This window comes from Terrapene carolina, unplaced genomic scaffold (assembly GCF_002925995.2).
Source record: "Terrapene carolina triunguis isolate 2854851 unplaced genomic scaffold, T_m_triunguis-2.0 Scaffold67, whole genome shotgun sequence".
Lineage (NCBI taxonomy): Eukaryota > Metazoa > Chordata > Testudines > Emydidae > Terrapene > Terrapene triunguis.
In genome coordinates, this window is record NW_020664418.1 from 16636303 (window position 1) to 16652098 (window position 15796).

General features: G+C 41.4%; 1 protein-coding gene across 1 annotated transcript in view; it reads left to right on the forward strand.

Moving 5' to 3' along the window:
* The window catches only part of ETFA (electron transfer flavoprotein subunit alpha), a 46375-nt gene that overhangs the window by 20469 nt on the left and 10110 nt on the right, over positions 1-15796 (forward strand). Inside the window, exon 9 of the mRNA XM_026648233.1 lies at positions 335-417. Coding sequence (XP_026504018.1) covers positions 335-417 — 83 coding nt within the window. The remainder of the gene's footprint in view (positions 1-334; positions 418-15796) is intronic.

Sequence of the window (15796 nt, forward strand, 5' to 3'; positions counted from 1 at the left end):
TACAAACATATTATACAAGGTAGATGAAGAGTAAGGGAAAGCACTTGTGTGCAAATATTTTTTTGATGAAGTGAAGGGTGGAAATATGCCAGACTTAAATATACAACTCTTTTTGGTGGTAGGAGTAGGGATTTCCTGTTGCTTATGAAATGCATTAGCACTTAATAACTAGAAACTTCAATCAGTGGTACAGAGAGAGTACTATAAGAATATAATCTTAGGAGGGAAATTTTCAAATACATGCCATTGCATGGGACTCTTTGCTAATATACAAACTAAATTTGGCTAGCTAATATTTTAAGAGAAAACACTGAAAATATTTTCTTTCAACCAGTTGGTGCTTCCCGTGCAGCAGTTGATGCTGGCTTTGTTCCCAATGACATGCAGGTTGGACAGACAGGCAAAATAGTAGCACCAGTAAGTATGGAAATATCTATCTTTTTCATAAGAGAACTGTATGTATTCCATGTCATTAATAAAAATATAATCATGAATTTCTAATGTAATGCATATAATGAGTCAAGATTTAATATTGAACCTAGCAGCAGCATCCAAGTACTTCCTATAAAAAAGTCACCTTGCATTTTTAAGGTCACAACAACAGAACTCCTGATGTAACATTTTTTCCACTTATTGTTCACCTGAAGTGTTCTGCAAGTTACCTCAAGTAGGTGTCTGTATGCTGGATTCCTTTTAGTTGTCTGTGTGAACATGTTGCATCTTTCAAGAGAAGTCATTGACCTACTGAATGCCATCATGGCTGGCATTGGCTTCTAATTCTGTGGATCCTATAACGTTAACTAGTAATTTTGTAGTTAGGCACTTTACAGAGCTGTTCCTCATATGCACACTAATGATGTGGTGTTCTAAGCTCTTAGGTAACTCTTACTGAATTGTTGCACTGTGTGCTAAGCAAAGCTTGTGTAACATATGAAAATGCCAGAACATCAAGCATCAGAGAGCCTGTTGGATTACAAGTTTATGGGAAATAAACAAGGAATGTTGACTATATTGCAAAGTGCTAGTTCAGGGACATCTCAGCTGTGAAATGGTTTATAAAAGTCAAGGATCACAGAAGCATTAGAGGGCATTCTAGAGACAAGGACATCTAAGCTTTTTTGATCTTCAGCCCTAGAGGCAGTTATGAAAAGTTGGAATAGAAAAGACTAATTTTTGGAGGGAGAAGGCTCACTCCAGATGACTGATCACATCACATCAGCAACTTGTAAAAGCTATAAGAAACTCATATAGTCTTGGTGACCGTAGTTAGACTATCAAAATAATTTGGAGTGGATAGACGAGGCTTACTATTTTGTCAATAAATTAATCTTAATTGATGCAACCATGTGGATGTAAATGAGACAGTTAAGAAATCCTTTGATCAGCATTTTGCTATATTTACTCCTATTTCTTTAAATGCTTTTAAAAATAAGTTGTATAGAGCATTAAAACTTAAAACTTTTTTTAATTGAAAGAATTGTTCCAAGTTAGCTATAGTCCCAAATCACAGGTCAAAAATGAAATATACTGTAACTTACATAAACTATTTTTAATGTCTATCTGTAAGTTGGAATTTAACCAAGCTGAACTGATAGTAAAAAGGTTAGAGTTACTAATTTGAAGAGAGAATTTTGTACCATAATGCATGCATACCTTATGATCTGATCCAAAATCAACAGTGTGGCCAATTTTCCACAACAGATGTGAAAAGGTCTAAAAATGCATGTACTTGACCTCCAATGAATCTTTCCTACTGAAAGTTAACTAGTTCAAGCTTGTAGTCAATTCAGTTCTTTAGCTAGAGAGTATGTCTTTATAGCTGAAGAGGAGGTTCACCTAGAAAAGTAATATAATTGGATTCTCTGAAATAGAATAAAGGGATACTAGATACAGAACAGTCATCGGAAAGAGGTGACTGCAAGCTTTGCTATGAAGAGAGTTTAGCAGGAGCCTATAGTACAGTATATTATATTCTGAAAGTTTTTACTTGAGTGCAGTCACAAAGCAACCTTGTATATTAAGTAATCACATTACTTGATTCCTTAGTTTTCCACTCAGATTAGATAGAATTGAATTCTGACTTAAATCATGCATCGCTGTATTTGTTGTAAAAAGTAGGAAATGACTCTGCTACAAGAAACTGCTGGAGTGTGAGATGTCTGCTTTTCTGTGCTTTTTAGTTTCTGGGGGGGAAAGTGTTTCAGTGTATGCTCTTGCTATTCTATTTATAGCTGCTTGCATAGCCCCAGTGGGGGACTGGGATGGATCTGGAATTGGGTTTGTTGTTAAGGACTAGGAAGGTGGAGACTAATTCTGAGAGCTTACAGGCGGGGAAGACGGGTGTGAGTCTTGCTTCTTTTTGCCTTCTAATAGGGGGAGGTGCTTTCGTCCTTTTAATTGGTGAAGAAGGTAATGCTCTGGGATACCTCTTTTTCTTTCCTTATTTTTTTTCTGTGGATGTGATGAGAGGGAGAAATTTTGGTCCTTGACCCTTAATTTTTCCTTGGCTGACTGACTACAGATTTAAGAACCCAGCTCAGCTAGTGCATCACGGGACACTCTGTGAATCCCCACAGTCTTATGAGGTGTTTTTTTGCACAGTTAAGAGCTTTTCCGAAATGCTAATATGCTAATACATGACCATATTGCCAATTTTATTGTTTTTTAAACAACACATATTCTTCTTGGAATGTTCCTAGAAAACTTCCATAAAACCTTTCACTTTTCTTCAGTGACTGGAGAAATTAGTTGAATAAGAAACTCAAATACAAATGTTCCATTATGGACATGAGACTTAAGTCTGTGTGCAGTACGTTTCATGGTACACTTTTAACTTTCACAATAGCTTTGTGTTTGTAAAATCATGTACCGTATATACTTGTTCATAAGCCGAATTTTTTTAGTAAAAAAGGGAAGCACCAGAGAAGGGGGTCAGCTTATGAACGGGTATAGAGAGGGAGAGGTGGGACACAGCCCCTCCACCCAACAGAGGGAGCAAGGAGAGGCAGCAGAGCCAGAAGGGAAGAGGCGGGGCCAGAGTCTCTCTGCTTCTGGCCACGCTGCTGTCCTGCAGCTCCGGGGCTGGCAGGCTGCAGCCGTGCCGCTCGGCCCCGCCCCCCAGAGCAGGCTGTGGCTACGCCACCTGGCCTAGCCCGCCGGAGCATACTGCGGCCGTGCCGCTGGGCCCAGCCCGCTGGAACATGCTGCGGCTGCGCTGCCCGGTCTGGCCCGCCAGAGCAGGCTGCGGCCACGCTGCCCAGCCTGCTGGAGCAGCTCCAGCCAGGCCAGGAGGCATCCTCCCCAGATAAGGTGGGAAGGGATGGGATGGGGAGAGTGTGGGGGTCCTGGGCTAGGGGTAGGGTCATGTGGGGGCTGGTCACAGGGGTTACTTCCCTGACTCCCAGCTTCTCCCCCCCTCAAAAAAATTTCCCCACCAGTTGTTGTCCTGGCCCGTCAGGGTAAGCAGCTGGCGCGCCGGGACACTTTGTTTACTTAGGTTTATCTCCATGCCTGCGGATGCCGGAGGTAAACAAACCATCTCGGCCCACTAGCGGTTTATCCTGATGGCCCGGGAGCCAAAGTTTGCTGACCCCTGAATTATAGAGTCGGCTTATGAACAGGTTATAAAAATTTTCCATTTTTACTTATCCATCTTGGGGGGGCCGGCTTATAAATGAACTGGCTTATGATCGAGTATATACGGTACTTTCATTCTTGAGTTTCATATATTTTTATGGTTGACTGGAGCTGTTGTAATGTTGCTCTTGTATATTTTTGAGTTGTTGTTCCAGACTTTTTACGACATTGGGGTTTATTACTTTAATTTAATGTAGACTTTGTTACTGTTGACTCCAAATGTCTGTTACGCTAGCAATATTTTCTTGAAACTTTTGATATCCAAATAAAAACTCCCCTACTGGGCATTTTAGCTTATAGATAAGGAGGCAAGTTGTGTTAATCTTATCTGTGAACTCAGAGAATATTGTTAGGCATAAGCAGTAGCATGTGTCTGCTGAATCTTAAGCTAAAATCTTTCTTACTAATTGAAAAATTCTATATATCCAATTTAATTTAATATTAATTAGTGACCAGAAACCTTATTTTGTGTTCTTTGCTTTAAGAGTATGTTGTTTACAAAAAGACAGTCCTCTTCTATTACATTGACCATATAAAAATTCTGCTAATGTACGGCATTTGTTCCTTAAAATAAGTACCATGTGCTGTCCCTGTTTTACTAGTGGTGTTTTTTTTTTTTTTAACTCTTTTTAGGACACTCAAATTAAGTAGTTTTGGATACTCAATTCGTTACAAGTCTTTTTGTGAATGCCTGAATATTTGATTAGACTTTTAGATTATTGTAAATATTCATTACACTAATGTAGTTTGGAAAATTACTGCATTCCCAAACAGGTGAACTTATTCTTGCTGAACTGATGGGGAATTTTGTTCTGAAGCAGAGATCTCAATTTACGCAATTAAAATATACCCACCTGCATAGATGTCCACAAAAAGCTAGTGTGTAGGTAAATACAATTCTGTGTTTATCAACTGCTTAGATACATGAAAACAAGTACTTATGTCCCATTTATGATAGTATTCCACTTAGAAAAGAACACCTTGGTGTTTCATGGAGATTTGAGCTATTAGCATTAGCAGAGTTGCTGTCCTATAATGGTGTGTAGACTTGTTCTTGAACTGGCACACGGCAGGATTTTCTGTCTAGCATTTAATCATTAAAGCTATTGAATTTTGAAGCTGTTAAACTTGTAAGCTCCTTCACAGAGGGTATATGAGGGACAGTAAATTGTTGTAAACCTTATGTAGTGTCCTGCAAAACCTTGAAGTTGGGGTGGCTGGATGAGAGTTAGAGATGCTATAGGAGAGGCAGGTGATGTGACCTTCCAGCCTTATAGATCTGCAGGAAAGAGATCAGCAGGTCTCACAGAGGTTTGGTGCCTCTGTGCTATTCTTTAGCTACCCTTTTCACAATGGCCACATAGCTTCTACAAGAACTGTGCTGCCATTGGCTAGGCCTACCATTTCTCTGGGCAAATGTGAGGGGATGCAAGTCCAAAGATATACTCTGCTGCTGCTTTAGGTATTCAAACAGAGAATATGGCATCCCTTAGTTTCTCCCCCTCTTGCTTCTGACTTTGTCCCCTGAAACTCTATGGGAGCCTGCTTCCTCTGTAGATGCTGAAACTGTTCTCCTAGCAAATGCTGGGAGAGATGATTCTAAGGAGAACAGCATGTCCTCTGCTTGTAGGAGTGCACTCTAGTTTTAAATGGCAAGTGGAGTAGTCTTTGGGAAAACAGTGAAAGCTGCCCCTTCAGAATCTAAAATGATCTCACTACTAGGAGGAAGATATCCATTTGCTCTTTCATCCCATTATCTCCTCTTGGACTGCCCTAAAACTCCTCTCTCTTTGATATTGACTCTCTCTTTCATATACTTGTAGATAATTGTTCTGTACGCATTAGCTGTCATGTATCCAAGCTATTCAGTGGAATTTTTTTCCAGTCTCTTCTTGCAAGTTCTCCCATCCCCTTAATTTAATCAGAAAAATATGAATGGTGATTGGGAATTGTTTAAGAATACTTTACTAGATACATCAAAAGCCACAGTTGAGGAAGAAGGCCATATTGGTTTAAAAACTGACCTGGTTTAGAGGGGAAGTGAAGGCAGATGTGTATATAAAAATGGAAAAAAGGGGAAGTTGATAGTAATGAATATAAATCTGAAGCTAGGGATTGTAGAAAATTGATAAGACAAGCAAAGGAACACAAGGAGAAATCTATGGCCAGCAGAGATAAGGATAATACGTTTTTAAAAGTGTATTAGGAACAAAAAGAATTCTAACAGTGTTATTGGTCTATTACTTGATAGAAATGTTAAATTATTAATAATGAAGAAAAGGTAGAAGTGTTCAATGAATATTTCTGTTCTGTATTTGTGGGGAAAAAGAGATGATGTAGTCATATCATGATATAACACACACTTTCAATTCCTCTAGTACAGAGGTGGGCAAACTACTGCCCGTGGGCCACATCTGGCCCGCAGGCCTGTTCTGCCTGGCCCCTGAGCTCCTGGCCCAAGAGGCTAGCCCCCTGCCCCACAGCCACACTGCCGCGTGGGCAGCACTCTGGGCAGTTGGGCTGCGAGCTCCTGGGGTAACGCAGCTGCAGAGCCCGGCCTGAATGGGGGCGGGGATTCCGGGGCCGGTCAGGGAGAAGGGGTGGTTGGATGGGGCAGGGGTGCGGGGGGGGGGGGGGGAGCGGGACAATCAGAAAGGAGAGGAGGGGTTGGATGGGGGCAGTCGGGACAGGAAGAAGGGGTGGTTGGATGGTGCAGGGGTCCTGGGGGGCCGTCAGGAAGGAGAAGGGGGTTGGATGGGGAGGTGGGGGAGCAGTTAGGGGTGGGGGGTCCGGGGACAGAGAGCAGGGGGGTGGATGGGTCAGGGGGCCCCGGGGGGGCGCCGTCGGGGGCAAGAAGCAGGGGATGGGAGCAGTTGGGGTGAGGTGTCTGGGGACAAAGAGCGGGGGGTGGATGGGTCAGGGGTCCCGGGCGGGGGGGGGGGGTCAGATAGGGGGCAGGGACCAGACCATGCCTGGCTGTTTGGGGAGGCACAGCCTCCCCTAACCGGCCCTCCATACAATTTCGGAAACCCGATGTGGCCCTCAGGCCAAAAAGTTTGCCTGCCCCTGCTCTAGTATCTCAGGAGGAGATTAAACAGCACCTACAGAAGTTAGACATTTTTAAATCAGCTGGTCCAGATAACTTGTATCCAAGAGTTTTGAAAGAGCTGGCTGAGGAGCTCACTGCACCACTAATGTTGATTTTTTTCAGTAAGCCTTGGAATACTGGGGAAGTTAATATTTTGTGTGAAAATTTAAAAAGGGGCTGAGGGGTTCAGAGTGTGGGAGGAATCTCAGGAATGGGATGCAGGGGTGTGAGGGCTCCAGCTGGGGGTGTGGGCTCTGGGGTGGGGCCTGGGATGAGGGATTTGGGGTTCAGGAGAGTGCTATGGGGCTGCGGCAGGGAGAGAGGACTTCCCCCAGCTCTTTCTCCCACAGCAGCACCTGCACTGGTGGGGAGGGGTGCCTCTCCCTGCCGCGGCAGCTCTGGGGCTGTGGGGGAGAGGTGCCTTTCCCTGTTGTGGCAGCTCCGGGGCTGGGGCTGCAGGATAGGTGCTCCTCCCCCAGCTGGAGGCTGGGCCGGGGCGGGTTCCCTGAGCACCTGCTTGGTGCTAAATGGGCTGCTGCACAGCCGCACCGCTTACAGGGAATTTAGGCCCCAGGCAGTTGCCCTGCTTGCTACCTCCTAATGCTGGCATGGGCTTTTAATCTACTGGATATGCAGAAAAACAGTTGTGGCATAGGTGGGCTGTGGAGATTTTTATAGCATGTTGTGGGGGGCCTCAGAAAGAAAAAGGTTGAGAACCCCTGGTTTAATAAATGTGACTAAGCGTGGGATGTAAGTCTAAAATATTTGAAGGGCACAAACACCAAGGATGGAGAACAACAATTTGGGACTTGTGTACATTTCGGAATTAATTTGGATTAAGGTAGGGTATGAGTTTAAAGCACAATAACTATTATGCAGATATTCTCATTCCATGTGTAGACAAACCCTTAAGTGAGGTACATCCCATATAACTAGGAATAACAGGATGAAATTGAGAAAGGGGAAAATGGAGCCTGAATAGTAGGGAACATTTCCTGGTGCTGAGATACATTAGGCAGTGGAATAGTTTCCCCAGGGGAGTGGTGGAAGCTCCATCACTTTGGGCATTTAAAGGAAGACTGGACAAAAAATGAAAATCTACTTTTCTATGGAGCACTGCACTAGACAATCTCTCCTTCATGTGATGCATCACACTTTTTTGACCGTTTTGTTCAGTCCATCTGAGGCAACATCGTATACTTCAAAGCTGCATTATTGTATTTATTGCGTTCTTTTAATCTGCTAATTCCATTATTAAACCAGGGGAAAACCGCAATCAGATATTTTGTGTAGGCTGATTTATTCTTTATATTAGTGGCTCATGGTTCTGTTACTCAGGTGCTTGCAAATTCTTTTCTCAATATGTATTCCATTATTTTCCTTGGGATTATTTACTTGTCCCATCTGGTGAATGGTATCTGTGCAACTTGTTCTCTTTTTTGGGGTGTGAGGTTGGTACCACTTTGTCTTTATTCCAGTATTCATGTTCTTTCTCAGATCTGACTCCCTTTCAAAGTAATTGCTAACAGTAAGTGAACTAGTTAATTCCCTTAGGTCCCTAGGCTGTATGTCATCTGGACCTCCTTATTTGTACATACTCACTTTTTTTTTTTTAATAGTATTCCCCCTACTTGCTTATCAACAGCTATATGGACAAAATTTTCGTTACTTCCTAATTGTCCATAGGTACAAGAGCATGTTGAGATAGCTAAAGTTTCAGTAATCGAGCACATGGTGAATTACTTATGTTCTCACACCTATAGTTAGCTTCTTTGTGGGAATGTGTTATTTGTGCATTACATTTGGGTATTTTATTAACAGACCAGCAGGCGCACTTGTTATTGTATAAATGGTTGAGTTGAGGTCGTTAGGTAGTTAGCAGATAGGAATAGCTTTGGGAAAAATGGCCATGCTTAGGACATTTGTTTTTTGGACTGTCTCCTCTGAAAATTCACTAGTGTTGAAAAGTAGCTCTGTAGCAGCGAACTTTAGAGAGCTGTTTGTATGCAGCTGGGACTGAATTTACAGACTACCTTTCTCTGACTTGCTAAAAAGCTAAAGATTGACAACCCTTTCATCCTGCATTATCCAGCATGGCTTTTAACTCCAAGAGAACTGTGTTCACAAATTGATGCTCTGTTCCTTTGGGGTTGGTGCAGAAACATTAAATTGTACTAAAATATTCATATGTGAGTGCATTTAGCTGAAAGCAATTGATGTGCAGTTCCCAGGAGAGCAGAAAGAAATGCTGTATGGCCCTGTACTCCAGCAGACACCCTAAGCATGCTTCTTAAGAGTAATTACATGCCCTGGCTGATCAAAGTCCTTAAAGGTTCTTTAAGTGAAAGAGATTAGGACTGGATGGAACTGCAATACTTTGTGTACTGTTTAATAACCTCTGCTTCTTGAATGCAAGATATTCAACTATTGCTTAGTACATTTTTGGGAATAATTGTCTGATACACAGTGTTTACATATAACTAGTGTCAAGCCATAAAATATTTTATTGAATTAATAGCTTTTAATTGGAAGGGATCCTTCATGTGAAGTAACTCTCATAACTAAGATTTCTTTCTAATTTTATTGTCCTTTCACTCTTTCAAAGAAAATAAAATCTCTGGGCTGTCTGTAGAACGAGTATATGTGCCAAAGGGGTTCATTAAACTAGCTGTTTAAAAGCATGCCACTGCAATGATGACAAATTGATGTACACTGAAGATTTTAAATGTAATTCAAAAGTTGGGATAAAAATCAATAGGAGCTGACAGCACACTTGCAAAGCAAGTACCTCATCTTGTGTTACACCTGTGCAAGATACAAAACAGTACCTTAAGAGAATTCCCACTCATACTATAAATGAGAATAAAAATTATTCTTGTGGCTCTCTTAAGCAAATGTAACTGCCCTAAGGCAGCCGTGGGCATTTTAAAATAATCTTATAAGTAAATATCAAGTAACGTTACAAGACATGGCACATCTAGGAAATCATCATTTCATAAATAATTTGGGGATCTAGGTACACATGAAAAACATTCTGCATTGACCTATTGGTATGCTATATAGTGACCTGTAGGTGACCGTCCATAAAACTTAGTGTAACTGGGTATATGGATTTCAGATGCAATCCTACAAAATTCTGTATAAGAAATCCCATTGACTTTACTGGGATTACTCGAGTAAGGCTTAAGTATCGGGGGTAGCCGTGTTAGTCTGTATCCACCAGAAACAACAAGGAGTCCAGTGGCACCTTAAAGACTAACAGATTTATTTGCGCATAAGCTTTCGTGGGTAAAAACCCCACTTCTTCAGATGCATGGAGTGAAAATTACAGATGCAGGCATTTGCAGGATTGGGTACTTTAATTTGACTCTAAACTGGTAGTTCATCGAGAGATCTGAGTAAGGATTGTTCTCAGCCTAGAATTCTGGCTGCTTGAAACTTGAGTCAAAATCCAGATTGTACATAGAACAAAATCAGGGCTTTAAGTGGTGATTCTCTTTCTTTAGAGTTGTTCTGACTCAAACCTCCTGCTACAGACCTAAGAGGTGCCAGGGATGAATGCTTGAGTTGGGCCTCTGCCTGCCCCCTTTCTCATGCTTATGCAATTACTGTGTGATTGTCTGGGCAGGTTACAAATTCCCCAGCCACAAGCAGAATCATCTCTGGCTGCTGCTGTAGCCCTCTTGAGGAGTCAGGGCACAAGGAGTGAGTGTGTGCTGCTGGCCCTTCCCTTGCCTTCACACATTTCCATCACTGCCACCAATTCCCCAAATAGCACCTCTTTAATTTAAATACAACTGTTATTTGTTAGTATTGTCTTACTCGTGCTTCTCTACCTTTCCACTTTTTGCCCTTGTATGCTATTCACAGTGTCCCTTCATCTTCCATGCTTCTTGGTTCCTCCATTCCATACCATCTCCCCGTCAGCTCTCCTCTTTCCCCTTTCCTTACACTCATGCTGTTCATATTTACCAAACCCTTCTAATGTGTGTATATTCCTTGGTAATATTGAAGGAGGTTCAAAATATTCAAAACCATCAACCTGAGTATATAGTTTTATAGCCATGTCATCATATTAATATCATTCTCCCTTTCCCCCCCATATTACTTGCATTCACTTGCTGCATCCTTTTTCAGATTGGACTGTGAGCTCTTCAGGGCAAGGACCATGGACTAGAATCTGGCCCCACAACTCCCCTTTTTTGCCACCCCAGTGATGTAAAGAGGCTGACGTGCCCTCTTGGTGAAATTTCTCCCATGCAGGAGCAGCATAGGGCTGACATATGTCACAGAAAGTTAGAACAGCCCCGGAAGGTGCTCTAACTTGCTCCAGGGACTCCAAATCTGGGAAACATACAGATGGTGTAAACCCATTTTTACCCACCGTCCACCTGGACTGTGCCTTCTGAGAGCATCAATATGAAATCTGGCTTTATGTTCTCTTGTGTTTTTATGCAGTACCTAGTGCAATGGGACCACAGACTTGACTGGGGACTTTGGGCACTATTACAGCACAGATAATTCCAAAGACTTCTCCTTAGAGCTGAGAGGAAATACGGGTTTCCTAATCTTCCTTATCTTGGCAGGGGATATGGCTGAGAGCCTTTTGGGTGACCAGTTCCTTCCTTGGTGCTGATGTAAGCATCACCTAGCAGCTTGGAAATTTTATTGGTCAAATCAGCTTGGTACATTTAATTAAACTGAGTCTCCTTCTTAATATTTGGATTTTCTTTTTCTTTTTTTCTTTTTTTGCAGTAGGGAACTACTAATAGGAAACATGCTGTTCTGCACAGTGTCTTTATAATTACACATTCAAGTGAAAGTGTTGCTTACCTGAACTGATCTACCACACAAACTAAAACCAATCAAAATGGGTTGGATATCATACTTGGGAAGCTGAAGGCAGGCAAACTAAAAGGCTAGTGATGTGCATTGGTCTTAAACATACAGTTATTTCTTTTTGGACAAAGAAATGTGGTAGTGTATAAATGACCTTTCAATGAAAACATCTTTGTCTTTACTAGATATGTTAATAGGAAATAGACATGAATGTCTGACTTTTGATAAATTGGACTCCTTCCAAAGACTGGTTAAAAGTTTAGCAAACTGACAAGAGGAACCTGGTAGTCTAGAAAACCAGCGCTTAATGAATCTCTCTCAAAATCATATTACAGTAACATTTTTTTCTCCTTTGGGATAATTACAATATTACAGTCTAACCATGGTTCCTTCTGTGTACATATTATATTACACTTGTTAGACATAGCAGCTGCAGTTAAAATGGGGTGACCCCAAGCAGTAATCTATTGAGTAAAGGGGAGGTGCAAGCTCAATGAATTTTGTAGTCTCTAACTATTAGATATCTTTGTGAAAATGCTCAGAATTGAGATGCATTTCATAGCCTAATGCATATTTTTCCTGCTTTTGTAGACTTCTTATATTTAAAAGGAAATATCCTGTCATCACTCTGCACTTCTTCTATGTAATTTTTATCACTGTTAGAGAGATTTTTCTATGTAAACAGTGAGAAAGATTCATGAATACATAGGAATAAAATAAAATTTTAAAAGTATAATTTTTGAAGACTCTTTGGCAGAAATAAGTAAATTTTCTCCTAAATTTTCTCATCCAGCCATCTTAATTCAAGCCCCCCGCCTTTGTTTCCCCTGAGCAATGGGGCAGGAATTTGGCTTATTTGGTATCAGACAGTAATGATCAATGCTATTTTTGTGCTGGGATCCAGTAGAATAAAATGTGCCATTGAGATAAGTGTTCTCCCCGATCCTTGGAAAGGAGAAGCCCCATGCAGGAGTCCGGGTGTGGGAACTCTGGATTCTAAACTTGATCTGTGCATGTAATTTTAGAGTGAAGAATTGAACAGAAGTGGGTAGCAGTTAAACTGAGGTGAATAAAAAGGGAAACAGCCATATCCAAGGCTTTCTAGTTGAAACATCATGCTAAGAGCCAATAAGGCTACACTTTAGTCCCTTTCCTTGATCTAGATCAGTGGTTCCCAAACTTTAACAACCTGTGAACCCCTTTCACTAAAATGTCAAGTCTCGCGAACCCCCTCCTCATAATGATTATTTCCAGGGATTTTCTCCTTTACCTGAGTATAAATTATAAGAGCAGTGATCTTGGAAATATAAAATTTATTTTTATGACATGCTTATTACACACTATTTATTATTATTTATCATTATATTATTTTTATTACATTATGAAAACAGCAACACACTTTCGCAGCTTGTATCACTTTGAATAAGCCTTTTATTAGACAAGGCTCCTATGTTTCATGCTGTTTCACACCTGATACTCCTTGATGAAGGTATTTAAGAAGCCAACTCTAAGAGTTCCTCCTACGCAAGCATTCAGGTCTTGAGCAGTCCAGGCAAACAACGCACGTTACAACAAAGCTTAAACTTGTTCTTCATAATAATTTTAAAAACAATACTAGCTGCCTATTTAATTTTAAAAACAACAAAAAATATCCACCTCCCTTTCCATTTCTTATAAAGAGTCTTGAAGTTTAAATCTCCTCAGTGTGAGAGAGATGCTTGCTTTGATCTGCTTAGCTCTTGGAAGTCCAGGGGCTCTGGGCTGCTGGCCCTGTGCTGCCCGGGGTCCCTAGAGACAGCTCTGTCCGCCATTAGGGAACTTTTTCCCAAGAACCCCCTGTAACATTTCGCAAACCCCAGTTTGGGAACCAGTGATCTAGACTCTGGCACACTATTTGCAGCTTTTGGGCTGCTAAGCCTGCCGAAGGGAAAATAGATCTCAGCTCACTTTAAAGCTAAATGGGAAAGTGCTTCAGTTAGTTGGGAGGAGGGGAAGAATATAATAAAGACTAGGGAAAGTTGGGGCATCATTTTCTGAGTACTACCTGCCTCTTGTAAGATGGAAGAAATCAAGATTAGAGGCTCCAGGCTGATTTTTCTCCAAATTAAGCCTGGAATGTGGGGTGGGGCATCAAAATTGAGACCTCAGTTTGTGTCTAGCGAAGTTTGTGATTGAAACACTGTAACAAGACTCCAAGTGTGGGCTTGGAGAAGGCCTTTGGTTAAGGACAAGGACTGTTACACGATCACTTTCTAATATTTGTTGTACTGTATTGGGGACTTTATCCTTGTGCTCTATTCTGTATTCTACTGTCTTTATATGTCAGGGGTTGGCAAACTTTTTGGCCTGAGGGCCACATTGGGGTTGTGCAACTGTATGGAGGGCCGGGTAGCGAAGGCTGTGCCTCCCCAAACAGCCTGGCCTCTGCCCCCTCCCACTTCCCACCCCCTGACTGCCCCCCTCAGAACCCCCAACCCATCCAAACCCCCCTGCTCCTTGTCCACTGACCACCCCCATCCAACCCCCCTGCTCCCTGTCCCCTGATTGCCCCGACCCCTATCCACACCCCTGACCACTGACAGCCCCCCGGGACTCCCACCCCCTATCCAACCACCCTCTGCTCCTCGTCCCCTGACCACCCCCTCCTGGGACCCCCCCTGCCCCTAACTGCCCCAAGGGATCCCACCCCCTTATCAAACCCCCCCTGCTCCCTGTCCCCTGACTGCCCTCCCGACCCCTATCAACATCCCCGCCCCCTGACAGGCTCCCCGGGACTCCTACTCCCTCCCTGTTTGCCTATGTCTATTATATATGGTAATTTTTGGTGGATTGCTCATATTTCAAGTAAGGTAAAAGGCTAAATTGACAACAGCTGGCATTGTGTGGTTCTTTGGGATGCGCTAAAGCATGTGGGAAAAGGACATACAAACCACCACTTGTGGCTTTTTTGGGTCCCTGATAAATTTGCTGACCCAAAAATGCTAACTTGAACTAGAACACTCTTCGATTTAAAAAAAAAAAAGTAAAGTCTTTCTTACCTCCTTGATCATAATGTACACTATGCTCTTTCTGCATTGCAATATAGGTGTTATAAACTCACTGGGTTTTGTAACTAAGATTGTTTTAATTTTTGTTTTCAAAATGGAGGACCTTGACTGGAGAGTGGGTGAGTGAGAGGCAATGAGAAATGATGACTTAACTTAGACAGACCTTCCTTCTGGCTAGTAGCTCCTTGTCTTGGTCTTTATGAATGAGGTAGTGAAAAGTACTCTTTAGTTCTCTTCTGTGAATTTCTGAAGGTAGACAAACAATAAAATGTTGACTGAAATTTGGACTGTTGGCCGAAAACTATTGTTCCATGAGTTCAAAATGTGCCTGACTTTGGGTAGATTGTAGTCAGGATGACTTTCAAACCAAGGAGAATCCATTTTCTTCTATAAATTAAGACTGCCAATATTAATAAGCCTTTTTGAAGAATTTAGATTTATTTGCTTATAAATTCTTACCCATTTCAAATATAAAGTATGTAAAAGTTGCCACATTGACAACCCTGGAGACTTAAGCCCTATTTGTCTGCAAGACAGATAGTAGCAGGGTGGATTGATTTAAATCACCAGTTTTAGTCATGATTTAAATAATTGATTTTAATCATGTTTTACATTTGTACTTTTTAGTTATTTTTCTAAAGAAAGGTTGGTTCTTATTAGTAACATAAAAATGTGTTGATTTGCAACCCAAATGTACTCTTTACACTAAATGTGGTGCTTCTTCTTGCTGCCTAGGTGGGTTCACTCTATCTACGCACATTTCTTTAAACCATTATGTAACTTAACTTATGTTTGTTCAGATTCTTAATTTTTACATTTTTATTGTTAGAATATGGTGAGTGTTGCATTTTATATTTACTAGGTAGTTAATTTCATTTGAGAGTTGTGTCAAGCTGCATTAGGATGAAAATTCAAGTAAATATGCACAAAAAACGTTTATTTTTTTAATTAAATAAAGCTATCTTACGTGTGCTGATACATAAGAAAGTTTATCAAAACATGTTTTGCATTTAAAACTAACTGATTTGTTAAACAGTTAATCTAAATTCTCGGTAGTTAGCAAATTGAACAGATTTGTTTCTGGTCATTGTGTCCTTCGGTTTTAGGACTAGTAGATCTCACCCTCTCACACTAGTTTTTATTCATGGCTTGGTAGAGAAAAACAAGCTTTCCTGCTTTTTCCACT